General features: G+C 44.4%; 2 protein-coding genes across 6 annotated transcripts in view; both read left to right on the forward strand.

Moving 5' to 3' along the window:
* aamp (angio-associated, migratory cell protein) overlaps nucleotides 1–21,222 on the forward strand; it is a 52,565-nt gene extending 31,343 nt beyond the window's left edge. For 3 of the 5 annotated variants that reach the window (XM_059647602.1, XM_059647598.1, XM_059647601.1), the window contains exon 11: nucleotides 13,100–20,130. In XM_059647602.1, the coding sequence (XP_059503585.1) occupies nucleotides 13,100–13,304 (205 nt within the window). In that variant the 3' untranslated portion in view covers nucleotides 13,305–20,130. Of the gene's footprint in view, nucleotides 1–1,396; nucleotides 5,638–13,099; nucleotides 20,131–20,956 lie in introns of those variants that run through there. The other 2 variants (XM_059647599.1, XM_059647600.1) reach the window with 2 other exon arrangements.
* Nucleotides 21,223–21,376: 154 nt separating this feature from the next.
* LOC125454067 (G-protein coupled bile acid receptor 1-like) lies at nucleotides 21,377–25,733 on the forward strand. Its single transcript, XM_048534355.2, has one exon. The coding sequence runs from the start codon at nucleotides 21,423–21,425 to the stop codon at nucleotides 22,365–22,367; it is 945 nt and encodes a 314-aa protein (XP_048390312.1). The 5' UTR covers nucleotides 21,377–21,422; the 3' UTR covers nucleotides 22,368–25,733.
* Nucleotides 25,734–26,382: the final 649 nt, after the last annotated feature.

The following is a 26,382-nucleotide window of genomic DNA, read 5'->3' on the forward strand; positions in this document are numbered from 1 at the left end:
ATATTACAGGTTCGAGCCCAGGTCCAGAATTCAAGCTGTCAATTCAGGCTGGCATTGGTGTTATTGAGGGAGTGCTACAATGTTAGAGGAGGTCGAGACCCGGATAAACACAGGCCGAGAGCCGCGGCTGGCCTGGGCGAGCAGTGTGGCCGTGTGCTTGGCGGACTATAGGAACGCAGTTTGAGCCCCAGAATACCGTGAGCAGTGAGCCCTTGTGCAGCAAGTGGGCTGTGAACCCTGAGAAGAAGCCCCACAGCAGCACATGCAGGCAGCGAGTTCTAGACAGGAGCTAGTGTGAGGGGACAACCCTGACCTTAGAACACTGATGTAAATCCCTTAATATACCCCTTAATGTATTCCTATTTTTAACTTACTTTCAACTACCTAATTAAGCAACTACTTTTATCCCTCTGCTGTACTCAAGACTTGTACCTAGGTATTTGTACTTAAGATGTCACCATAAGAAGGCAGGCCTGATTCTGCTCTGCCATTCAATCATGGCTGATAAGTTCCTCAACACCATTCTCCTGCTTTCTCCCCATAACCATTGATCCCTTTGACAATCAAGAACCTAGTTATCTCTGTCTTAAGTATACTCAATGAGTACATTTTAAAAGTTTTTCAGTGTATGAGGCACATGTGACAATAACAAGGATATTGTATATTGTATTGATTGGTATTAAGCTAGCTTTTTATTGCAGATTTTTGTGGAATTCATGGATAAAATTATGAGGGCCAGGCTCCGTAGACTAGGCCTGTATTTGTTTGTGTCTAGAAAAGCTGGTCTAATCGAGCCGTTAAAGATAACTAAAGGAGTTGATAGGGTTGTCGGGGAGAAATGATTTCTTCTGGTCAGCGGGTGAATGTGAAAAGGATTAGAACCTTTAAAATTGGAGTCACACCTTTCAAAGCTGATGTCAGGAAGTATTTTTCTTAAACAAAGGAGATTGGAAATCTGGAACTCACCTTTCCAAAAAGCTGTGGAGAGTAGGAGTAAGTTTGAAGCAGAAATTGACAGATTTATAATTATTGCCTTGGGGGAGACTCTGGACACCCACTGTCGGGTGTAATACCCTCAACTGAATGCAGTTACTCTAAATGGGATTCATCCAGGCTGTGCAAAATCGCTTGTTTCTCTGATGCTCACAATCCTTGAAGATTTGGAAAATATTCTGATTTGTATTTATCATATACCACATGACAAACCTCTCAAACTCCCGCATTTTAAATTCCCATTTGTCAATGCTTTATCTTCCCACATTACATTAGATAATCTCTATTCTGTAGAAGCTGTTTGAGTCTGTAGTGTATCCTCAGCATTTTTGCTTTTAGTTCATGATCTTATATTCCCAGTTTCTTTTGGATATACAGCAGTGATTTATTTATTCCCCAACAGGGAAGCATCCATGGTTGTCACTGCTTCTGGAGATCGAACTGCAAAAGTGTTTTACCTACAGTGGCCCGACCGGTAGAAGCAATTTCATCTCTTTTAACTGTGCTGTTCGCACAGCCCACACCTGACAGACTCAGCAGCAGATTCAACACCTTGTGTTACCTGAATTGTGCTGCGCAACAAGGACTCTTTCTGTTGGACTTTTTAAAACAAAAAATAAAATGTTTGCATTTTCTGCTCTAAATTTCAAGAAGAGGCATGTTTTGGAACAGAAACAGAGAAAGAATTTCCAATCTTCGTGAATCTTTTCTAAACCGCTCTCGGTCCTAGAGTAGTTGCTGCAAGAGGCTCGTTTGGCCTGTACCACTTGTGCGGAAATATTGGTACTACTCAACATAAAGCAGCTTTACTCTATATCTAACCCCATACTGTACCTGGGAAATGTTTGACAGGGACAGTGTAAAGGGAGCTTTACTCTGTACCTGACCCCGTGTTGCCTATGTCCTGGGAAGTATTTGATAGGTACAATGTAGAGAGAGTTCTATTCAATATCAAGTTCCATGCTATACCTGTGCTAGGAATGTTTAGATTCCCTACAGTGTGGAAACAGGCCCTTTGGCCCAAAAAGTCCATACTGCCCCTTGAAGCATTCCACCCAGACCCATCCCCCTATAACCCACACACCCCTGCACACTACGGGCAATTTAGCATGGCCGATCCACCTACCCTGCACGTCTTTGGACTGTGGGAGGAAACTGGAGAACCCAGAGGAAACCCACGCAGACACAGGGAGAATGTGCAAACTCTACACAGACAGTTACCCGAGGCTGGAATCGAAGCTGAGCCCCTGGTGCTGTGAGGCTGCAGGGCTAATCACAGAGCCACCGTGCCACATGTAGAAGAAGCTTTACTTTCAGGCTGAAAAATTAGAGTAAACCTTCCTATATCCGACCCTGTGCTGTACCTTTCTTGGGAGTATATCTTTATTTCGCTCTGTGTTTAACTACCGTTCATAATGTGAACATAACTGTGACTTGCAATGTTGGGTTGTTTGTTTTTGCAAGCGCGATATTTAGCCGTGGTTTATTTGCTGTGGGTTACTTGGCAGAGAACAGGATCAGTCATATCTTCAGCCTTCTCCAGAGCAGCAGAAGGGCAATGGATGGATCATTTGTCATTGATCCCTACTCCTGCCTCTCTTCACCATGTCACTCAGTTTCCCTGTTTCCCATTCTGTAATGATTTGCCATTGGATATCCTGAAAAGGACATTTTTTTAAGTGGAGTGGATGAATTGGAACCTATTTCAAAATGCCAATGAAAACCTCCCCTTATGGTGTACGGGTTTTTGGTTCCTTGGTGAAGTGTTTGGTATCTTGGAGTGAGATTTGCTGCTCTGTAGAATATGAGAAGGTGATTCTGCAATCTTTAATCCTTATTGTTTCTCCCAGTAAGCAGCTCCCAGTTGAAGTGTTTTCATGAAGAATGGATGTGGGATTTTGGATGGTCCTTGTTGGTAAAATGGTGGATGAGTGATCATGTTCCAGCTGCACCAGTTCACATTCACCCAGTGCCTTAAATCACTCCAAGATGTTTCACAGGGGCATAACCAAACAAAATTTGACAGCAAGCTGTTAGAGTGGGTGACAAAACGCTTGGCAAAGTGGTAGTTTGTCAGGACAGGTTAGTGGTGGAATGTTGGAGAGTTTTAATGTGGAAATCTTAAAGTTCAGTGTTGCATCAGTTGAAGGCATAGTTGCCATTGATGAGATCATGAAAATTCAGAACCTCAGTTATGTCATGGTGACATAACGTGAGTATGAAATGCTAGGTGTCGGAGCATGAGCAGCCCACTCGGCCCTTCAGGTTTGCTTTACCATTTTATTAGATCATGGCTGATCTGATTATGACCATGGTCCCAATTTCCTGTCTGGGCCCTGCCCCCATAAAATTTGATTCCCTAGTCTTGTCAAAAAGCTGTCTCACTTGTCCTTGTTTAAATTCAATTAACCAGCTTCCGCCAATCTCTGAAGCCAATTCCAAAGGCTCGCAGCTTTCTGAGAGAAGGAGTTAATCCTAATCTCTGTCTCAAAAGGAAGACCACTTATTCCTAAACTCTGCCTGTTAGTTTTGGTCTTCTCGACGAGAAGGAATATCCTGCCAGTTTGAGCCTATCCTCTTGGGAGCTTGCATCTTTAAATGTGATTGCCTGTCATTCTTCAAAGCTTTTCTTGAACCTTTATAATATAAGCCTTTCATTCCAGTAATAAGTTAATTGAACCTTCGTTACCTGAACTGTTTCTAAAACAATTATCTCCTTCCTTAAATAAGGCCAGAATTGACACACTATTCCAGATGTGGTTGCACCAAGGCCCTTGGTTGTCAACTAACTTTCTGCCCTATATTGTCTGCAAATTTAGCCACGTTACATTTGGTCCTTAAATTCAAATCATTGATAAAGGTACTAAATGGTCAAGACCCATCACTGATCCCTGTGGTATTCCATTAGTTAGAGCTTGTGAACCATTTATTTCTTTTTAGCGAAACAATCCTTTGTCCATGCTAATATGTTGTGTTAGCTCCCATTACAGCCATAACAAGGGAATGACCCTTATTCATACCATTAGTATAAATGCCCAACAGTTTCTCTTATGTTACTGCTATCCACAATAAGATGCTTTCAGTTGGATTCTTTAATACACTCAAAGATAATCAATTTATTATAAAACAAAAATCCATCACTAGAAGCAAATTGCAATATTCTATCTAGAATTAGAACCATATTCCCTTTAACTCCAAACATAGTTCCATAATGTAATAGACAGTACAACTCTGCAGGGATGATATTTCCAAAGGGGAAAAAGGAATAGAAAAGTAGATTAAGTGGTGAATGATCTGAAACTAAAGAGTAGAATTTGTTAAATTCTCTCAGGCCACTGGGAGTTTCTTGTTCATGAAACTGAATTGTTGACAGCCGTAGGTTGATGGAAAATCTTCTAGGCAAGCTACAGCTCAAAGAGAAATATCACTTGTTCCCAAGTCTTTGGGAAGTGGTCGCAGTTCACCTTTTTTCAGGGTTTACAAGACAGTTGAGGTACTAAGATATAGAAACTTCATCTCATTTCTAAATACTTCGACTGAGAAAGAATTTCAGAAATGAGACACTTCCCCTTACTACAAGTTTTGAAGGTTATGTTCTGATTCCCTTTTTTCTTTTGGAAACAGAAAAAGACCTGAAAGGGTTGCTCGGGCAACCATCAGTACAGTGCCTCATGTCTTTGTATTTCCCAGCAATAAACTCCATCTGTTATCTCTTTAAAAGCATTGCTTGGCTGTTGACCTTAAAATTATTTTATCCAGAAAGTATCTGAACAGTTCAATATCCTCCAATTCTTCCATTAATTCATAAATATAGATATGTAATCTCAACATTTTATCAAATGATTCTTGAGCACTGAAAAACATAGCATCTACTGGTTCTCTTTGTCCACCTTGTTACTTCTAACAAGTTTTCAATAAAATAATTGAACATGATTTCCCTTTCACAAAGCCATGTCGAATCTGCTCTTTGTAATATCTCTATTACCTTCTACAATGTAGATTCTAGCAATTTACTGATGCATATTAAGCTATTTAGCCTTTAGTTTCCTGCTTTCTATCCTGAACGAAGGTGTTACTGCTTTAACGAAGATCTGTAGCTCGGGTTGAGGTTGGAGTTGTTGGCTGGTTCGCCAAGCTGGCTGGTTTTCATGCAAACGTTTTGTCCCCCAAAGTGATATCATCAGTACTGTGTGGCCTCTGAGAACCAGTAGATGCTATGTTGAAGCGCTGTTGTTCTGTTCTGCTCTGAATTTATATGGCCCGGTCTGTCACGGTGGGCAGCCTTGTTTCTGTTTACTTAATACCATAGTGGTATGTAAGTGGGGTCTATTTCAACATGTTTGTTTATTGTATTGATGGCATTGATGGCTGAAAACCAAAAATGGAAGGAGATGTGAAAAAAGGTAACTATGAGCTAATTGATTTAATGTTTATCATTGGAAGAGTATTATTATAAAGGATATAGTAGCAGGAGCATGTAGAAATGCAGAATTTAATCAAGCTGGAGAGACATTGGCCTAGTAGTATTATCGCTGGATTGTTAATCCAGGGACCCAGACAATGTTCTGGGGACCTGGGTCCAAATCCTGCCACAGCAGATAGTGGAATTTGAATTCAATAAAATATCTGGAATTAAGAGTCTAATGATGATTGTGAATCCATTGTCAATTGTTGGAAAAAACCTTCTGGTTCATTAGGGAAGGAAACTGCCATCCTTACCTGGTCTGGCCTACGTGTGACTCCAGACCCACAGCAATGTGGTTGACTCTGAACTGCCCTCTGGGCAATCAGGGATGGGCAATAAATGCTGCCTGGCCAGCGGCATCCTCATCCTGTGAATGAATAAAGGAGGAAAAAAAAAGTCAATATAGCCTCATGAAGGGGAAACGATACTGACAAATTTACTAGACTTGAAGAGGTAACAAGCAGAAGAGATAAAGGGGAAGCTGTAGAAGTAATATAGCAAAAACAGATTTTATTGGTGAACCTCAGCAGGTCTGCCAGCATCTGTGGAGAGAGAAACAACATTAGCATCTAGAGTTCAGTGACCCCATATTACATATGAAAGTTAAATGGTGATGATGAACATGGGGTGGAGGGAGATGTCAAATAAAGTGCCTAGAGAAAGAGAGCGAAGAAAGGGAATCAAACAAAGGGATCGCTGATAGTGAACCAGGTGAGAAGTAAGTGCTCATTCGGTGCTAGCAGGAAGTATGAACGATTGGAATATGGGTTGGCTGTGCTGGCAGAAACCCCGACAGGATATGACCTGAGGGTTTGGGTGGGGCAAGTAAGGAACATGTAGAAAGGTTTTCACACTCTGAAATTGTTAAATCTATGTTGAGTCCTGGTATCTGTAAGGTATTGAGGCAGAAGATGAGGTTTTGTTCCTCCAGCTTACACTGAGCTTCACTGGAGCACTGCAGGAGGCCTGAGATGAAATGTTGGCATGGAAACCTGGTGGTGTGTTGAAGCAGCAGACTCCAGAATCTCAGGCTATTTGTACAGATAGAATAGAGGAGTTTCACAAAATAGTAACCCAGTCTGCGTTTCAAGGAAGAATCCTCAGAGGGTAGTGAATCTGTAGAAGTTGTCATAGCAGAGGGCTATTGAGGCTCGGTCATCAATAATGCTCAAGCTGGAGATAGATTTTTTTTTAATCAAGAAGGGAATGTTGGCTATGGGAAAAATGTTTAGCAAGGGTACAAAGAATACACCACTGTCCTGTCCAAAGACTGATTCAAAGATTCAGAATGTCTGATTAAAGCTTTCCGAAGTTCTAAAGGTGTTTTAATTACTTGAGGCTGCTCCATCAGTGGGATCACAGGTAACCACTTCTAAGCTGGTCATGCCATTGGAGAGCTGCCACTCCCTGGTCGGATTGATTGAACAGTCTTGAGGTTTAGCATCTCTCTGAGAACTCCATAGAGTTTTCCAATATCTCATTTGTTTTCAACAGGCTTGGAGACTGAGAATGCAAGCTGCTTTAGTTTCAATGTTTTCTGGTATTTCCACACAATAATAGGTGAGGAATTCCACAAGGTGGGACAGTGGGCTCTAGTTGGGAGGGAATTGCCCTGGGAGCCCTCAATGTTGACTCCGGATCCCATGAAGTTTCAGGACTTCAGGTTAAACGTGGGCGAAGAAACCTCCTGCTGATTACCATGTACTGTCTTCCCTCAGCTGATGAATCATGACATCTCATGTTCACAAAGCACCGAGGGTGGCAAAGGCACAAAGTGTACTCTGGGTGGGAGATTTCAGTGTCCACCAAGAGTGCCCACTGATTGAGCTGGTCGGCTCCTAAAGGATATAGCTGCGAGACTGGATCTGTGGCAGGTGGTGAGGGAGCCAACAAGAAGGAAAAGTACACTGCTTGCTACAGATGCATCTGTCCATGGCAGTGTAGGTAAGAGTGACCACTGCACAGTCCTTGTGTAAACAAAATCCCAACTTCACATTAAGAATGCCCTCCATGATGTGTGGCATTCTCACCATACTAAATGGGGGGCAGAATTTGAACAAATCTAGCATATCAAGACTGCGTACCTATGATGTACTGTAGGCCATCAACAGCAGCAGAATTGTACTCCAGCACAATCTGTCATCTCATGGCCTGGCATGTTCCCCACTCAACCATTACCATCAAACCAGGGGGTCAATCCTGGTTCATTGGAGAGTGAAGGAGGGCATGTCAGGAGCAGCACCAGGCATACCTCAAGATGAGGTATCACCCTGATGAAGCCACCAAACAGGACTACGTGCATGCCAAGCTGTACGAACAGCAAGTGATAGAACTAAGTGATTGGCAACCAACAGATCATGCCTGACATTGTCTGACAATGTGAGAGAATTGCTCAGGACTGTCCTGTAAACAAAAAGCAGGACATACTCAGCTGGCCCATTAGTCTATACTCGAACATAGAACATAGAACATTACAGCACAGTACAGGCCCTTCGGCCCTCGATGTTGTGCCGACCTGTCATACCTTTCTCAAGCCCTACACTATTCCATGTACGTCCATATGGTTGTCCAATGACGACTTAAATGTACCCAAAGTTGGCGAATCTACTACCGTTGCAGGCAAAGCGTTCCATTCCCTTACTACTCTGAGTAAAGAAACTACCTCTGACATCTGCCCTATATCTTTCACCCCTCAATTTAAAGCTATGCCCCCTCGTGCTCGCCGTCACCATCCTAGGAAAAAGGATCTCCCTATCCACCCTATCTAACCCTCTGATTATTTTATATGTTTCAATTAAGCCACCTCTCAACCTTCTTCTCTCTAATGAAAACAGCCTTAAGTCCCTCAGCCTTCCCTCGTAAGACCTTCCCCCCCATACCAGGCAACATCCCAGTAAATCACCTCTGCACCCTTTCCAAAGCTTCCACATCCTTCTTATAATGCAGTGACCAGACTGTACACAATACTCCAAGTGCGGCCGCACCAGAGTTTTGTACAGCTTCACCATAACCTCTTGGTTCCCGAACTTGATCCCTCTATTAATAAAAGCTAAAACACTGTATGCCTTCTTAACAGCCCTGTCAACCTGGGTGGCAACTTTCAAGGATCTGTGTACATGGACACCGAGATCTCTCTGCTCATCTACACTGTCAAGAATCTTACCATTAGCCCTGAACTTTGCCTTCTGGTTACTCCTACCGAAGTGCATCACCTCACACTTGTCCGCATTAAACTCTATTTGCCACCTCTCAGCCTAGCTCTGCATCAATAAAGTGATGGAAGGTGTCAGTAACAGTGCTATCGAGCAGCAGAAATCTATCAAAAATCAAAGCATCTGGTTCCTCCAGGGCCACTCAGCTCCTGATCTCATTACAGCCTTGGTTCAAGCAGAGACGAAAAGCTGAATTCCAGAGGTGAGGTGAAAGTCACAGGCCTTGACATCAATGCTGCATTTGACTGATTGTGGCACCAAGGTGCCCGAGCAAAACTGGAATCAATGGGTGATAACAAAGTGTGGAGCTGGATGAACACAGCAGGCCAAGCAGCATGTTAGAAGCATCTAAGATGCTGCTTGGCTTGCTGTGTTCATCCAGCTCCACACTTTGTTATCTTGGATTCTCCAGCATCTGCAGCCCCCATTATCTCTGGAATCAATGGGTATGGGGGGGCAAACTCTCCGGTGGTTGGACTCATACCTGACACATAGGAAGACGATCATGGCTGTTGGAGGTCAATCATTTCAGCTCCAGGACATCTCTGCAGGAGTTCCTCAGGATAGTGTCCTCAGCCCAACCATCTTCAGCTGCTTCATCAATGACCTTCCCTCCATCGTAAGATCAGAAGTGGGGATGTTCACTGATGATTGCACAAGGTTCAGTACCATTCGTGACTCTTTGTGATCAAATGCAACAAAGTCTGGACAGTTTCCAGATTTGGGCTGACAAGTGGCAAGTAACGTTTGCACCACATAAATGCCAGGCTATGACCAATCCCCTGTGACGTTCAATGGCTTTGCCATCAATGAATCCCCCACTATCAATATCCTGGAAGTTACCATTGACCAGTAACTCAACTAGACTTACCACATAAACACATTGGCAACAAGAATAGGTCGGAGGCTAGGAATCCTGCAGGGAGTAACTTGCCTCCCGTCTACCCAAAACCTGTCCATTACCTACAAGGTATGAGCCAGGAATGTAATGGAATACTTCCCACTTGCATGGATGGGTACAGCTGCAACAACATTCAAAAATTTCGGCACCATCCAGGTGAAAGCAGCCTCTTGATCGGTACCACATTCACGAGCATCCCCTCCCTCCACCACCGATGCTCAGTCGCAGCAGTGTGTACCATTTAAAAGATGCTCTGCAGAAATCTATCAAAAATCAAAGCATTTTTCAAGCCCATAACCACTTTCATCTGGAAGGACAAGGGCAGCAAGTATATGGGAACATTTCCTCCTGTAGGTTTCCCTCCAAGCCACTCACCAGCCTGATTTAAAAATATATCACTGTTCCTTCAGCATCATTGGATCAAAACATAGAACACAGAGCATAGAACAGTACAGCACAGTACAGGCCCTTCGGCCCACAATGTTGTGCCGAACTTTTACCCTAAACCTAAGGTCTATCTAACCTCCATCCTTACCTTATACTACCTTCCATATGCCTATCTAATAGCTGCTTAAATGCTCCTAATGAGGTCGACTCCACTACCCTCACTGGCAATGCATTTCACGCCCTGACCACTCTCTGGGTAAAGAACTTACCTCTGACATCTGCCCGATATGTATCTCTTTTCACATTAAAACTATGTCCCCTCATAAAAGCTACCTCCACCCTAGGAAAAAGCCTCTGGCTGTCCACTCTATCTATACCTCTGATCATTTTGTACACCTCGATCAAGTCACCTCTCATCCTTCATTGTTCTAAAGAGAAAAGCCCTAGCTCTCTCAAACTTTCCTCATAAGACCTTCCCTCCATTCCAGGCAACACCCTGGTAAATCTCCTCTGCACCTTTTCTAACACTTCCATATCTTTCCTGTAATGAGGTGACCAGAGCAGGACACAATACTCCAGATGTGGCCGAACCAGGCTTTTGTACAGCTGGAGAATAACTTCACGGCTCTTGAGCTCAATCCCTCTATTAATGAAAGCTAACACACCATACGCCTTCTTAACAACTCTGTCCACCTTGGTGGCAGCTTTCAGGGAACTGTGAACATGAACCCCAAGATCCCTCTGCTCCTCCACACAGCCAAGAATCTTTCTGCAAACCCTGTATTCTGCTTTCAAGTTTGTCCTTGCAAAATGAATCACCTCACACTTTTCAGGGTAAAACTCCATCTGCCACTTCTCAGCCCAGCTCTGCATCCTATCAATGTCCCTTTGTAACCTAGAACAGCCCTCCACACTATCCACAACGTGACCCACCTTTGTATTGTCCGCGAATTTGTTAATCCACCCTTCCACTCCTTCATCCAAATCATCTACAAAAATCACAAATAGAAGAGGACCCAGAACAGATCCTTGTGGTACACCACTTGTAACTGAGCACCATGTTGAATATTTTCCATCCACTACCACCCTTTGTCTTCTAAAGGTCAGCCAATTCTGAATCTAATCAGCCACACTTCCCCTATCCCATGCCTCCTTACCTTCTGCATGAGCCTACCATGGGGAACCTTATCAAACACCTTACTTAAACCCATGATAATAAAATGTGAGGCTGGATGAACACAGCAGGCCCAGCAGCATCTCAGGAGCACAAAAGCTGACGTTTCGGGCCTAGACCCTTCATCAGAGAGAGGAATGGGGTGAGGGCTCTGGAATAAATAGGGAGAGAGGGGGAGGCGGACCGAAGATGGAGAGAAAAGAAGATAGGTGGACAAGAGAGTTGCAATGGGCGAGAGATTCCCTGAGGTTGGTCCGGAGGGAGGAGGGTAACTTCTTCAGGTTAGGCATCCCTGGAAGAGGCTTCCCTCTGGACCAACCTCAGGGAATCTCTCTCCCACTGCAACCTCTCCACCTATCTTCTTTTCTCTCCATCTTCGGTCCGCCTCCCCCTCTCTCCCTATTTATTCCAGAACCCTCACCCCATCCCCCTCTCTGATGAAGGGTCTAGGCCCGAAACGTCAGCTTTTGTGCTCCTGAGATGCTGCTGGGCCTGCTGTGTTCATCCAGCCTCACATTTTATTATCTTGGATTCTCCAGCATCTGCAGTTCCCATTATTACTTAAACCCATTTATACCACATCCACTGCTCCACCTTCATCCATCTGTTTAGTTACCTCTTCAAAGAATTCAGTAAGGTTTGTGAGGCGTGATCTACCCCTCACAAATCCATGCTGACTATCATAAATCAAACCGTGCCTTTCCAAGTGAATATAAACCCTGTTTCTCAGAGTCCTATCCAATAATTTGCCTACCACTGACGTGAGACATTGGAATTCCCTCCATAGTGGCATTGTGTGTCAATGCACAGCAGATGGACTGCAGTGATTTCAAGAAGACAGCTTACCACCACATGTTCAAGGGGCAATAAATGCTGGATCCAGCCTTCGATGTTTATGTCACATGAGTGAATCAAAACAGGTTAATCTGTCTAACTGTGGGCTCCTGCAATCCACTGATGGAAGCTTCCAGCACTTTTGTGAAATTTGTAAGTGATGTGGATGCTGGCAGCTGTTTTAAATGTCTCGCAAAATCAATTTTTAAAACAAAAGGAAAGCACAGTTTTTAACAATTTTTAATATCCTTATTGTCTCTGGGCATTACATAGGAAGACAATAGAGTTGGTTCTTGCTGAATGGAGAGTTAGTTTCAGGATAAAGAGCAGATCAATTAGGACTGTGATATGGAAAAATTTCTTCACTCAGAAATATGTAGAAATTCTCTGTCCCAGACATTTCTAAAAGCTCTGTTGTTGAACACATTAAGGCTGTGGTCAGCAGATTGTTGATCTCTCAGGGTATTGAAGCAGATGGAGAATGGGTAAGGAAAGAGAGTTAAACCCCAAAATGTGCACAATTTTATGCAACAGTGGTGCAAGCCTGATTCGGCTCCTGTTTCTTCTGTTCTTGTGAACACTTGGATGCGGCCCTATTCAAATCTCCAGAAAGCAAAGTTGAAGCGGAACATAGCAGTGAGTAAATAGCAGAAATAGACAGGGCTGAGTTGCCTGGTATTTGTGGATCTGATCAGTGATGGCTGGGACAGTATGCAGATTTTTTGCAAGCTACAGGTTAATGCCCCAGATTTTCAGAAAGCAGCTCCCTGTTAGCACTCGGGATCACTGGTTGTCAGCTTCTCAGGCACTACCACATTTGGTATGCACATGCTAAACTTTGTCACCATCCACACTGATTGAATCTTGTTTAGTTTGGACAAATTCAACTCCAGAGGATAACAGTCGAAGGGGCAGCTTGTTAAAATAATGTCTCAGGAATTTTCTGCGTCAGTTGTACAGATAATATCTAGAATTTTATATATATATTTATGAATTCTTGTAACGTAAAAGTGAGGCATTTGATTTTACAGCATGTTCTCTTAATCACAGAGAGAAGGGAAAGCATTGAGTGTCTATTATGTTTCAGTACAATGTTAATCCAAGGCTCCGTCTGAATTCTGTGTCTGCTACAGGGAACTCCACGAAGCTGCGGTACCACTTGAAGTGAGTTCTTCAGGTATCCTGACCCAAGATCCTATTTCCACAGCCACTTTCTTCTGCTTTGCAGCCGTGATGGCATTTCAAGAGACAAACTCATCAGAGCATCAGTGTAGAGGAGACATTACACTCCCAAACGATTTAATAGACCGGTTAACAACACACTCCGCTCCATTTTGAATTTGTTTTAGTCTCTCATGGGATGTGGGCATTGCTGGCTGCCAGCATTTATTGCCCCATCCCTAGTTGTCCCTTGACAAGGGTTGTGATGAGCTGTCTTCTTGAACCACTGCGTTCTATGCACTGTAGGTTTACCCACAATCCACCCCCAAGGGAATTCCAGGATTGTTACCCAGCAACAGCAAAGAAACGGTGATATATTTCCAGGTCAGGATGGTGAGTGGCTCGGAGGGGAACTTGCAGGGGGTGGTGTTCCCATGTACCTGTTGCCCTTAATCTTCTAGATAGAAATGGTTGTGGGTTTGGAAGGTGCTGTCTGAGCATCTTTGGTGAGTATCTGCGGTGCAACTTGAAGATAGTCCATAAAAACCCGAAAGAAATGCGGATGCTGTAAATCAGAAACAAAAATAGTTTCCCGGAAAATCTCAGCAGGTCTCGCAGCATTTGTGAAGAGAAGGTAGAGTTAACCTTTTGGGTCCAATGACCCTCCCTCAAAACTGATGGTAGCCAGGAAAATGTCAATTTATGTGCAGAACATAGGGTGGGGAGAGGGGATAATGAGAAAATGATAGGGTAGGATAGAGCCCAAAGAGAGATTGATAATGATCCAGCTGGGAGGGTGAATAGTTGTTAATGGGGACTGTTAGTGACTAACAACAGGTAGTGTGTAGTGGCAGACTGTGTGATAAGAAGGCCTGGTATGTGGGGTGGGGACCGGGACATGGGAGTGTTCAGCTCCTAGAATTATTGAACTCGATATTGAGTCCGGGGGGGCTGCAGGGTCCCCAAGCGGAAAATGAGATGTTGTTCCTCCAGCTTGGGCTGAGCTTCACTGGAACGATGCAGCAAGCATGAGACAGTGATGTTGGCCAGGGAACAGGGCGGTGTGTTAAAGTGGCAGGCAACTGCAATAACCGCCCCCAGAGGATCCCCCTCGTTCTCACACACCACCCCACCAACCTCCAGATACAACGCATCATCCTCCAACACTTCCGCCATCTACAATCCGACCCCACCACCCCAGGCATTTTTCCATCCCCACCCTTGTCTGCCTTCCAGAGAGACCACTCTCTCCGTGACTCCCTTGTTCGCTCCACACTCCCCTCCAACCCCACCACACCCGGCACCTTCCCCTGCAACCACGGGAAATGCTACACCTGCCCCCACACCTCCCCCTCACCCCCATCCCAGGCCCCAAGATGACTTTCCACATCAAGCAGAGGTTCACCTGCACATCTGCCAATGTAGTATACTGTATCGACTGTACCCGGTGTGGCTTTTTCTACATTGGTGAAACCAAGCGGAAGCTTGGGGACCGCCTACCAACCTCATCCCGCCTCCTTGACTTGTCTGTCCTCCCCAGACTGACCTATTCCCTTCCCACCTCTACTCTCCTCTCCACCTATCTTCTCCTCTATCCATCTTCGGTCCGCCTCCCCCTCTCTCCCTATTTATTTCAGAACCCTCTCCCCACCCCCTCTCTGATGAAGGGTCTAGGCCCGAACCTTCAGCTTTTGTGCTCCTGAGATGCTGCTTGGCCTGCTGTGTTCATCCAGCTCCACACTTTGTTATCTTGGAAGCTCAGGGTCTTATTTTGGAGGCAGAACGTACGTTTCCCTAAATATAAAAGAGACCACACTGTGAGCAGCGAATGCAGTAGACTAGATTCTGGGAAGTGCAGATGAAGTGCTGCTTCACCCGGAAGGTATGGTTGGGCCGTTGGATATTGAGGAGGGAGGAAGTAAATGGGCTGGTGTTGCACCTTCAGCAGGTGCAGAGAAAGGAGCCATGGTGCTGATTTTGGGGACTGTAAGGGGGGGTGTGTTTGGGGTGAAGGAAGTGTAGACCAGGGTGTCCCAGAGGGAATGGTTCCTGTGGAAGGTGGACAGTGGATGGGAGGGAAATATGTGTCAGGTGGTGGCATCTCGCTGGAGGTGGTGGAAATGATGGCTAATGATCTTCTGGATGTGGGTGCTGGTGGAATGGTAGGTAAGGATATGGGGAACCCTATTGCTGTTACGGGAGGGAAGAGAAGGGTTGAGGGCAGAAGTGTGGGAGATGGGTTGGACCTGGTTGAAGGCCCTGCTGGGGAATCCTCAGTTGAGGAATAAGGTGGACATTTCGGAAGCTCCCTTGTGGAAGTTGGCCTCATCTGAACATATACAACGGAAACTGAGGAACTGAGAGAATTGGATAGAGTCTTTACAGAAAGCAGGGTGTGAGGCTGTAAAGCCCAGGTAGCTGTGGTATTTGTTGGGTTTATAGTGGATATTAGTGGCTAGTCTCTGCCCAGAAATGGACTCATGGCAGAAATATATTGGCGGAGGCAAGGTAGCGCCAAAGAATGGTGACAAATTTCCAGCAGTGGTGACACAGTTCCAGGACAGGTCTGGGCCTGCGTACCTGGCGGTGAAGGTGTTCCAGTGGCACGCAGGAACCTGGGACACTGGAGTGTTCACAGACTGAGGGATGGACTTTATGGCTCATTTTTCTGGTGGTGAGAGGTGGGAGAGTGATCCGGATGTTTTCTTTTGGCTGTTTCCTTTATTCATGCTTCTGTTTTTGTTGGTGGTGCCTCTTCACTGTAATCCTGTACACATGACAATAAAATCTAAAGCATTAAAAGCATCACCCATCACTGAATCCAGAATTACCTGTTCCCTGGTGGGCTTCTACCACAAGCTGCTCCAAAAAACATCTTGTAGACATTCCACAAATTCCTTTACTCGAGATCCGCTATCAACCTGATTTTCCCAGTCCACCTGCATATTGAAGTCCCCATGACTACTGCAGTAGTGTTTTTCTCACATGCCTTTTGTGTCTCCTGATTTATTTTCTTCCCCATATCCTGACGACTGCTTGGAAGCCTGTACATAACTCCCTCCAGGGCTATTTCTTATTTTGCAGTTCCATAACCACCTACCAACTCTGAGCCACTTCTTGCTTTCGATTTACCAACAAGGCAACCCTGCACAAACGACCCATCTGCCTCTACTTTCAATAGGACGTGTATCCTTGGATAGTTAGTTCTTAGCCATATCTCTGTGATAGCCGCAACATCGTTCCTGCCAATTTCAATCTGCGCTAAGGGTCGAGGTCCAAAACGTCAGCTTTCCTGCTCTTCTGATGCTGCTTGGTCTGCTGTGTTCATCCAGCTCCACACCTTGTTATCTCTACAAGCTAATTTACCCTGTTTTGTGTACTGCATGTATTTAAGTACGACACCCTCAGTCCTGCATTGACTGACCCCCTTATTTGCTGTGCCTGAGCTTAGATTTCCTTACTGTATGCTTTGTTATTTGTTCTGACAGGGTGAAGTCGTGGTAAGGTCCCTGGACTAGTTATCACATGCCTCGGGCTCATGGCCTGGGCTCATGGATTCAGAAGGAAGCTTTTTGGCCCATTGTGTCCACACTGCCTCTTTGAGTGACAGTGATGACTTTAGTGCTATTCCAAAGAAAAGGAATGCATGGAATGTTTGCAGGATGGCTTTTTGGAACAGCTTGTGATGGAGCCCACAAGGGAGCAGGCTATTCTGGACTTAGTGCTATGTAATGAGCCTGACTTTATAAAAGACCTTAAAGCAAGGGAACACTTAGGAGGCAGCGATCATAATATGGTAGAGTTCAGTCTGCAGTTTGAAAGAGAGAAAGCAAAATCGGATGCAATGGTGTTACAGTTAAATAAAGATAATTACAGGGGCGTGAGAGAGGAATTGATGAAAATTGACTGGAAGCAGAGCCTAGCGGGAAGACAGTAGAGCAACAATGGCAGGAGTTTCTGGGTGTAATTGAGGACACAGAACAGAGGTTCATTCCAAAGAAAAGAAAGATTATCCAGGGTGGGATTAGACAGCCATGGCTGACAAAGGAAGTCAGGAAATATATCAAAAAAAAAGAGGCAGCCTATAAAGTGGCCAAGAGCACTGGGAAATCAGAAGATTGGGAAGACTACGAAAACAAACAGAGGATAACAAAGAGAGAAATAAGGAAGGAGAGGATCAAATATGAAGGTAGGCTAGCTAGTAATATTAGAAATGAGAGTAAAAGCTCCTTTCAATACATAAGAAACAAACGAGAGGCAAAAGTAGACATTGGGCTGCTCCAAATTGATGCTGGAAGGCTAGTGATGGGAGATAAGGAAATAGCTGAAGAACTTAATAAGTACTTTGCGTCAGTCTTCACAGTGGAAGACATGAGTAGTATGCCAACAATTAGGGAGAGCTAGGGGGAAGAGTTGAGTATGGTAGGCATTACAAAAAAGAAAGTGCTAGAAAAGCTAAAAGGTCTAAAAATTGATAAATCTCCTGGCCCCGATGGGCTACATCCTAGATTTCTGAGGAAGGTGGCTGAGGAAATAGCAGAGGCTTTGGTCATGATCTTTCAAAAGTCACTGGAGTCAGGGCAAGTCCCAGATGATTGGAAAATTGCTGTTGTAACCCATTTGTTTAAGAAAGAATCAAGGCAAAAGATGGAAAATTATAGGCCAATTCGCCTAACCTCGTAGTTGGTAAAATTCTAGGATCCATTGTCAAGGATGAGGTTTCTAAATTCCTGGAAGTGCAGGGTCAGATTAGAACAAGTCAGCATGGATTTAGTAAGGGGAGGTCGTGCCTGACAAACCTGTTAGAATTCTTTGAAGAGGTAACAAGTATGTTAGACCAGGGAAACCCAGTAGATGTTATCTATCTCGACTTCCAAAAGGACTTTGATACGGTGCCTCACGGGAGGCTGCTGAGCAAGGTGAGGGCCCATGGTGTTCAAGGTGAGCTACTGGCTTGGATTGAGGATTGGCTGTCTGAGAGAAGGCAGAGAGTTGGGATAAAAGGCTCTTTTTCAGAATGGCAACCGGTGCTGAGTGATGTCCCGCAGATTTCAGTGTTGGGGCCGCAGCTGTTCACCTTATACATTAATGATCTGGATGAAGGGACTGGGGGCATTCTGGCGAAGTTTGCCGATGATATGAAGATAGGTGGACAGGCAGGTAGTACTGAGGAGGTGGGGAAGCTGCAGAAAGATTTAGACAGTTTAGGAGAGTGGTCCAGGAAATGGCTGATGAAATTCAATGTGAGCAAATGTGAGGTTTTGCATTTTGGAAAAAGAATGCAGGCATGGACTATTTTCTAAGTGGTGAGAAAATTCGCAGAGCAGAAGTACAAAGGGATCTGGGAGTGTTGGTCCAGGATTCTCTAAAGGTTAACTTGCAGGTAGAGTCCGTAATTAAGAAAGCGAATGTAATGTTGTCGTTTATCTCAAGAGGGTTGGAATATAAAAGCAGTGCTGTGCTTCTGAGGCTTTATAAAGCTCTAGTTAGGCCCCATTTAGAATACTGTGTCCAATTTTGGGCCCCACACCTCGGGAAGGACATACCAGCCCTGGAGCGTGTCTAGCGGAGATTCACATGGATGATCCCTGAAATGGTAGGTTTAACGTATGATGAACGGCTAAGGATCCTGGGATTGTACTCATTAGAGTTTAGAAGGTTGAGGGGAGATCTAATAGAAACTTACAAGATAATGTACGGTTTAGAAGGGGTGGACGCTGGGAAGTTGTTTCCGTTAGGTGGGGAGACTAGGACCCGTGGGCACAGCCTTAAAATTAGAGGGGGTAAATTTAAAACTGAAATGAGACGACATTTCTTCAGCCAGAGAGTGGTGGGCTTGTGGAATTCATTGCCGTGGAGGCCGGGATGTTGGATGCCTTCAAGGCAGAGATTGACAAATTCTTGATCTCACAAGGAATCAAGGGTTACGGTGAGAGTGCAGGGAAGTGGAGTTGAAATGCCCATCAGCCATAAATGGCGGAGTGGACTTGATGGGACGAATGGCCTTACTTCCACTCCTATGTCTTATGGTCTTATGGACCCTTCCTCAGTTCAGACTTGCTGAGTTTTTCCAGCAACTTTGTTTTTATCCCTGGTTTACAGCATCTGTAGTTCTTTCAGTTTTTGTTTAGTGTTATTCTTGATAGTGCATTCCAGACCTGAATACTTACTTTGAGCATTTGCTCTCTTTTGCAAATTACTGTGGTAAACCTTCAAACGTTTTAGAATCTAAAGGATTAATCTTGTGAACATTGAGAGAAATATCTGACCATCAATTTCGACAGGCTGAACTAAGCACTAACATTCGTTCTATTAACGTTCTGATTGCTTGATTCTGCCTCTAAGCATGATAGTTGATGACTAGTTGGATGTTAGCAAAATTGCATTCTGGTATTTGTAGTTCCTCCTTTCTGCTCATTGTCATGTTGGCGGTCTACCTACTGGCACTGAGATATTCCATACTAGGAGGTCTTGCTGACCTCATTGGTTTAACTGTTTTCATTCCTGCCGACTGCGGCCTCACCCGGATGAATGTCCTTCAGTCCACCACATAAAACTCTACACATTGCTCCAAAACTGAACAATGAATCCGATCCAGCCAATTGGTACCCTGTTAACATCCTGTCAAAATGGAAGTGGCAGCATTGGGGTGAGGTCGTTCTGAATGTGAAGTGGTGTCAATTTGTACTCAAATTTGAATAATTTTGGATGTGAATGTGAATTAATCTGCACTGGAGTTGTTCCAAATGTGAGAGAGAATCAATCAGTCTGCACCATTAGGAATGGATGTGGAGATAAATACTATCTTGTGGCTGAAGGTATATCAGGCCCAAAGGAGGATTGTTGAGGTCAAGAATCAATCATTTCAGCTTGAGGATGTCACCCATTAGAAATTGTCCCTCTGTAACTAGGGGCTGCTGCTTGATGAGGCAGGATGTCCTCAGTTTTGCACTAGAGTCTGGTACCCTCCTTCAGTATTATACTGGCTCAAGGTGCATTTTAAATAGAATAACAGATAACCCCCCCCCCCCCCCCCCCCCAGAGGGAGTTACAGACTGGAATCTAATTGAGGGGATTCGGGGTGGTTTATATGCAGAATAACATATACCCCGGGAGGGAGTTGCAGACTGGAATCTGATCGAAGGGGTTCGGCGTGGTTTATATACAGAATAACAGATACCCCCCGGGAGGGAGTTACAGACTGGAATCTAATTGAGGGGTTCGGGGTGGTTTATATACAGAATAACAGATACCCACCCGGGAGGGAGTTACAGACTGGCATCTGTTCAATAGTTTCAGGGCTGTATGTTTGATGATGAATATATTGTTGATCTTTAAAATTGTGACCTATAACCCCAGGAATATAAATCATGAGAATAATTGAGTAATAGTGAGAATAATTGGAATATTTTACATGGTAGTTTATATTTGGGATGATTTATGTATACTGAAAGGACAGTCAGGGCATTTGGCACTGCAAAGTTTCACAAAAATAATGATACTGAGTCTTGTTGAAATGACTGGGCACTAATGGATAAAGATGCAGCAAGTCAGAGATGGTTTGGAGAGCAGGAGGCAGAGGATGTGGGAGTGAGGAGCGACGCTGAATGACTTTAAGGCAGAGTGTTTGGGTGATGAATTCATTAGTTCTCCATCAGCAGCTGTCATGTTATTTTATGAGGTTAGATTCTACGTAACAGACCACTTAGGGCTATTTTAAACAGCCACTATTACTCAGCGTTGAACTTGTGCAGTTGTGAGAAAGTCAGAGTTGTAATCCTGAACTCTGATTGTGACTGAAACCGATTTCTGTTCCTGACCCATGGAAGATTGATACACTTCGATGCAACATCCTGGGTAGCTTCAGGAATTACAGACAACTTCGCCGTGAGATAAAATCCTTTGGGCCGGAGAGGAAGTTTTATCAGAAGAACCATCGGGCGATTAAACCAGGATCAAATGTTCCGGGACAAGGTTAGATCTACTGGAAGGATTTAAGCCGAAGTTTCCTCTCCACATTATAGGAAGTGAGAATCAGGCAGACTGCCCTCAATTTCAACCCAGCACAGAAAGTGACCTCCATTGGATTGGAGCTTCTAGCCAGTTGCCCTGCCATTTGAAGAGGAATTTTGTGGGAACAAGTCTCTTCGAGGATAGATGGTGAGTGGGCTCAGACCTTTTCTTCAAAGAAGTTAATGTCACTCAGTATCCTCTTGATAATTCTCTGGTGTGAACTGCCCTCAAACTGGCCTTGGTATTTCTCTGCATCTGAACGTAGAGCCCAGGGTGAGTGATATGAATACGAGCTGGAATGAAGAATGCTTCAATGCCTCGAATCCAGATGCATGCCTTGCTTCCCAGATGTCCCTGATCACATCGCTCACAGTTCCTCTCTCCAGCATCGTCATCGTAGGGAATCTGGTCATCATCGTGGGGATCATCGGCAACAAGAGCCTGCACAACCCCACGAACTGTTACTTGCTGAGCTTGTTGCTGGCTGGCCTGGGCACCGGCCTCATCGTGCCTTCCATTCCCATGATGAACTTCAAGAGTGAGTATGCCTCCCAGATCTGCTTCTTTTTCCACCTCTTACCAAACTTCATCTTCCTCGCTTTCCTCTCCAACCTGCTGGTAGTTCACTATGACAGGTACGTCTGTATCACCCGTCCTTTCAGGTACAGTCTTTCTTGGACTCACAAGTATGTCCCTGCTGTCATACTGACCACCTGGCTCCTGCCCTTGCTGTTTGCCTCGCTGCCCCTGTTTGGCTGGAACAACTGGAGCCCCAGTGCCCGACATTGCTATTTCAAATTGATTTTCCCCCGTGCTTACATCTACCTGGAGATGTACGGATTACTTATCCCATCCATCTTAGCCATCACTGCAATGACAAGCCAAACCCTCCATGTGGCACGAAAGCATATAAAAGCAATTAAGAAGATGCATCGAGCTGTTCACAGTGACTCAGCTTCTCTTGAGAAACAACTGGACTTCAAATACGCTAAGTGCATCATGTTGCTGTTTATCACCTTCCTGGTTTGCTGGGTCCCTTACATTGTTTTCGTCCACATTTCGTTGTTTGTGGAAAACAGTGGATTGAAGACACGCATCATCCTGTCCTGTTTAGGAACTAGCAGTGCTGCTTTCGCCCCCTTCATCCTAGTCTTCAACAACAATGAATACTTCCAACTGTGGCGAAAAGTTTTCCAGAGTTTGCAAAAGTTGCAGCAAAGACGCTAGCGGAACTTTCATTGTCTGATATTTATTTCTGAGGTGTTGAGTGTTTATGTTTAGCTCCAACCCTGGAGGTTGTGCGTTTAATGCACTACTTTCACAAGACTTCAGCACAAATCCAGCGTGAGGGAGTGCTGCAGGGTTACCCTATTTCAGAAATCTGAGGCGGTGTATGCTTTCTCAGATGGATGTAAATGCTCCTCACTGAAAAAGACCATGGAATGTCTCAGCATTAGAGAAAAAATGGAAGCTCTCATCAGCTCAAGCAGCATTGGTGGAGAGAGAAACAGAGTTAACGCTTCAGACTGAGAATCATAGGGTCATAGAGATATACAGCACAGAAACAGACCCTTCGGCCCATCCTGTTCATGCCGACCAGATATCCTAAACTGATCTAGTCCCTTTTGCCAGCATTTGGCCCATTTCCGACTAAACATTCCGCCTCAAATGCCCATCCAAATGCCTTGTAAATGTTGTTATTGTACCTGCCTTCACCACCACTTCTAACAGCTTGTTCCATTCGTGCGCCACCCACTTCATGAAAATGTTGTCCGTCCGGTCCCTTATAAATCTCTCCCCTTAATTCCCTTCCTGATTAAACATCTGTCTATCTCAACCATGAATATACTGAATGACTTAGCCTTGACAGCCCTCTGCTGTAAAGAATTCCACAGACTCACTCCCCTCTGATAGGAGAAATTCCACCTCATTTCTGTCTTAAATATATGACTCCTTACTTTGAGATGATACTGTCTGGTCTTAGACACTGCCACAAGGGGAAATGATCTCTGTGCCTCTCTTGTCTCCTAAAAATCTTGTATAATTCAACAAGATCACCTCTCATTCTGCTAAACTCTGATAAGTAGAGGCGCAATCTACTCAGTCTCTTCTCGTAAGGCATGTTCCCTCATACCTGACATCAGTCTGGTGAATCTTCTCTGGACTGCCTCCAATGTGAGTCTGTCTTTCCTTAGATAAGAGGTCCAGAGCTGTTCACAGCATTCCACTTGTGGTCTAACGAGACCCTTGTATATTTTGAGCAAAACATTGCCACTTTTAGACTCCATTTCCTTTGAAATAAAGGCCAATGTCCCATTTGCCTTCCCCATTGCCTGCTGAACTTGGATGCTAGGATTCTGTAACTCACGGATGAGAACTCCGAAATCCGTCTGTGCTGTAGCTTTCTGCAGCCTTTCCCCATTTAAACAATATTCAGCTCCATTATTCTTCCTGCCAAAGTGCATAATCTCACATTTCCTCACATTATTTCCATCTACTAACCACTTACGGAACCTGTTTATATCCCACTGCCTTCTCTTTGTGTCAACCTCACCACTGTTAACTCTGTTTCTCTCTCCACCGATGCTGCCAGACCTTATGAGTTTCTCCGGCACTTCCTGCTTTTATTTCAGCGCCCATGGTATTTTGCTTTTCTGTTTATTAGACACTTGGGCAGTGTCCTGGACAATATTTCTCCGTCACCACAGTTATTACAACAAACAACCTGGTCTTTACCACAACTGCTGCTTGCTGTGCACTATGTTCCATAGGTAACAAGGTGTAGAGCTGGGTGAATGCTCAGAGGAGCAGGAAGGCTGACGTTTCGGGGAGACCCTTCTTCAGAAAAGATGTTTCATACTTGGTTGGGTGTGACTGTTTGGATGTACCTGTCTCAGGGTAATGAGACTACAACCATTTACAGAAGCTGTGAATTAACTGTTTAGATCAATCCTTCTACTTCCACAATACACCATACATGAAGTAATTTCCAAACTCAGAGAGAAATTTCTAACGTATTGGAGACAGTTCAGACACAGCTCACAAGATTAATTCCTGTAATAAGTGGTTTGTCTTAGAGGGAGTGTTGGACAGGCTGGGCTGGAATTTAGAAAAGTCAGAGGAGGCTTGATCGAAACATAGAAGATCCCAATGGATCTTAACAGGATGGCTGTGTGGATAATGCTTCCGATTGTATGTTAAATGTATTTGTCTGCAGCCCCTTTTTTGGAATGTGCTGCTGTTAGAATTTTAGTTGCACTTCAGCCCCACACTCCTGATCTTCAGGCAGCCACTGCTGGGAGAGCTGGACCAGTCTACAGGCCTTCTCATGGCTTTGGTCTTAGGCCTGGTCAAGGTGGCCATTAGCTGGTCCACACAGCGGATTGAAGAGGAGCTTGTTGTTCCTGCCTGCCCCTTTATTGTGGTTACATCCGCGCTCGGGTGACTTTGGAGGGGGGACCACATGGTTCTCACTGGCATAGTCGAGGACTTTCTTGACTGATGGGTGCCACAGGGGCTGGAATGTACCATGAACCCAAACTCTAAAATATTGATTTACTCAATCATAGGTTTCTATTTTGCCTATGGAGTTGTGTTTGTTTTTGGGTTGGTGTCCCAGGAACAGGACGGTTTTATTTTCCCTTTATTTCAACTTTTGATGCCCTTCAAGAGCCCTAGGGTCTGTTATTTTATCAAGAAGTATTTATTCTACATTTTGACCCCTTGTTGTCCCTACCTTATGAGTGGTTGGTGGGGGCAATGCCAAGAAAAGCCATTTTTTAATTGTTTATTTGTTGCTTTTCCTTTTCCAGAGCTACTGGAGTTTCATTTTACCTCAGAAGTTGAAGAATCTTTTGCTTTTCTGTTTGAAACAGGTAGTGTGAGATTTGCTCTGGGCTTGACCTGTTGTTGTGCTCATCCCAGGATTGTCTGATGGGGGCAGACTCATGGTAGGATGTGGGGTTGTCTTGACCATTTTGTTTTAAAGATGTTTCCGGGAGAAGTTAGAATAAAGGGCCGTTGTTTCAAGATTAGTGATCGCCCACTTTAAAACAGAAATGAAGAAATGTTCTTTCTCTCAGAAAGTGATGAGTCTATGGAACTCTCTTCCTGAAAAGAAATTAAAACAGTCTTTGAATATTCTTACGTCAGAGTTGGACAGATTCGTGTTAAGCGAGGAGACGAAGGTTTATCAGGGATAGACAGAAATGTGGAATAATCATGTCAATCAAAATCTCATTGAACTGCTGCTCCCAATTCAACCTGAAATTCAAATGTATATTTTATTCGTTCATTTCTCTAGAGGATAGTTATTTAAAAGATTTTTCTTTTTGACTTGAACTGAATGGGTGCAGTCTTTTAAATTCAGTTTCTGTTCGGAAGAATTTTGAATGTATTTCCTAAACTTTTTACGGATCGTGAGATTTGAGGTTTCAGATCCTGTATTAAACAACAGCTGCTGGAGGTTTTAAAAAGTCTTCATGTTGCACTTTGGAAATGTAAAGCTCGTGTGGTGAATCAACAAAGAGTGACAGCAACAAGATGCACCAAAGTGACAGAATGAGTCCGTCACTGAAGTGGCTTCACCTGATGCCAAACAATAAAAGATTCTTTGCTTTCCTAATCACGTGGTGCAAGCTCATTGAAATGTCTTGGAACAAAGAAACATTTGATCATGTTGCATCACGCTTAAGCTCCATGTCGAAAGTGATTTCACGTGAGAATTCCCCATGAAAAGAATTACATATGAATTAGCAGGCTAGGGCTAGGGCTGACAATAAAGCAAGTAAGTGGCACTGAGGTGTAAGGTCAGCTGCGATCTTACTAAAGGGTGAGATGGGTTTGATGGGCCAAATGGCTGACTTCAGCTTCTATTTTTTACGTTCCTATGCTTTTCAAAATTAGTATCATGGGGGAACTATTTGTAACAATTGGTCTTGGTTAGCACTCAAAATCTCATAGAACCCCTACAGTGTGGAAACAGGCCCTTCAACCCCAATTGACCCTCACAGCATCTTACCCAGGCCCACGTCCCTGTAACCCACCTACTCTACACACCCCTGAACACTACGAGCAATTTCCCATGGGCAATCCAATTAGCCTGCACATCTTTGGACTGTGGGAGAAAACCAGAGCACCCAGAGGAAACTCACACAGACACGGGGAGAACGTGCGAAGTCCACACAGACAATTCCGCCCGAGGGTGGAATTGAACCCAGGTCCCTGGTACTTTTGAGGTAGC

Source organism: Stegostoma tigrinum, chromosome 7 (assembly GCF_030684315.1).
Source record: "Stegostoma tigrinum isolate sSteTig4 chromosome 7, sSteTig4.hap1, whole genome shotgun sequence".
NCBI classification, from domain to species: Eukaryota; Metazoa; Chordata; class Chondrichthyes; order Orectolobiformes; family Stegostomatidae; genus Stegostoma; species Stegostoma tigrinum.

What these genes read in the sequence shown, in the direction of transcription:
- LOC125454067 (XM_048534355.2), top strand. Translation starts at nt 21,423, where the DNA reads ATGAATACGAGCTGGAATGAAGAATGCTTCAATGCCTCGAATCCAGAT.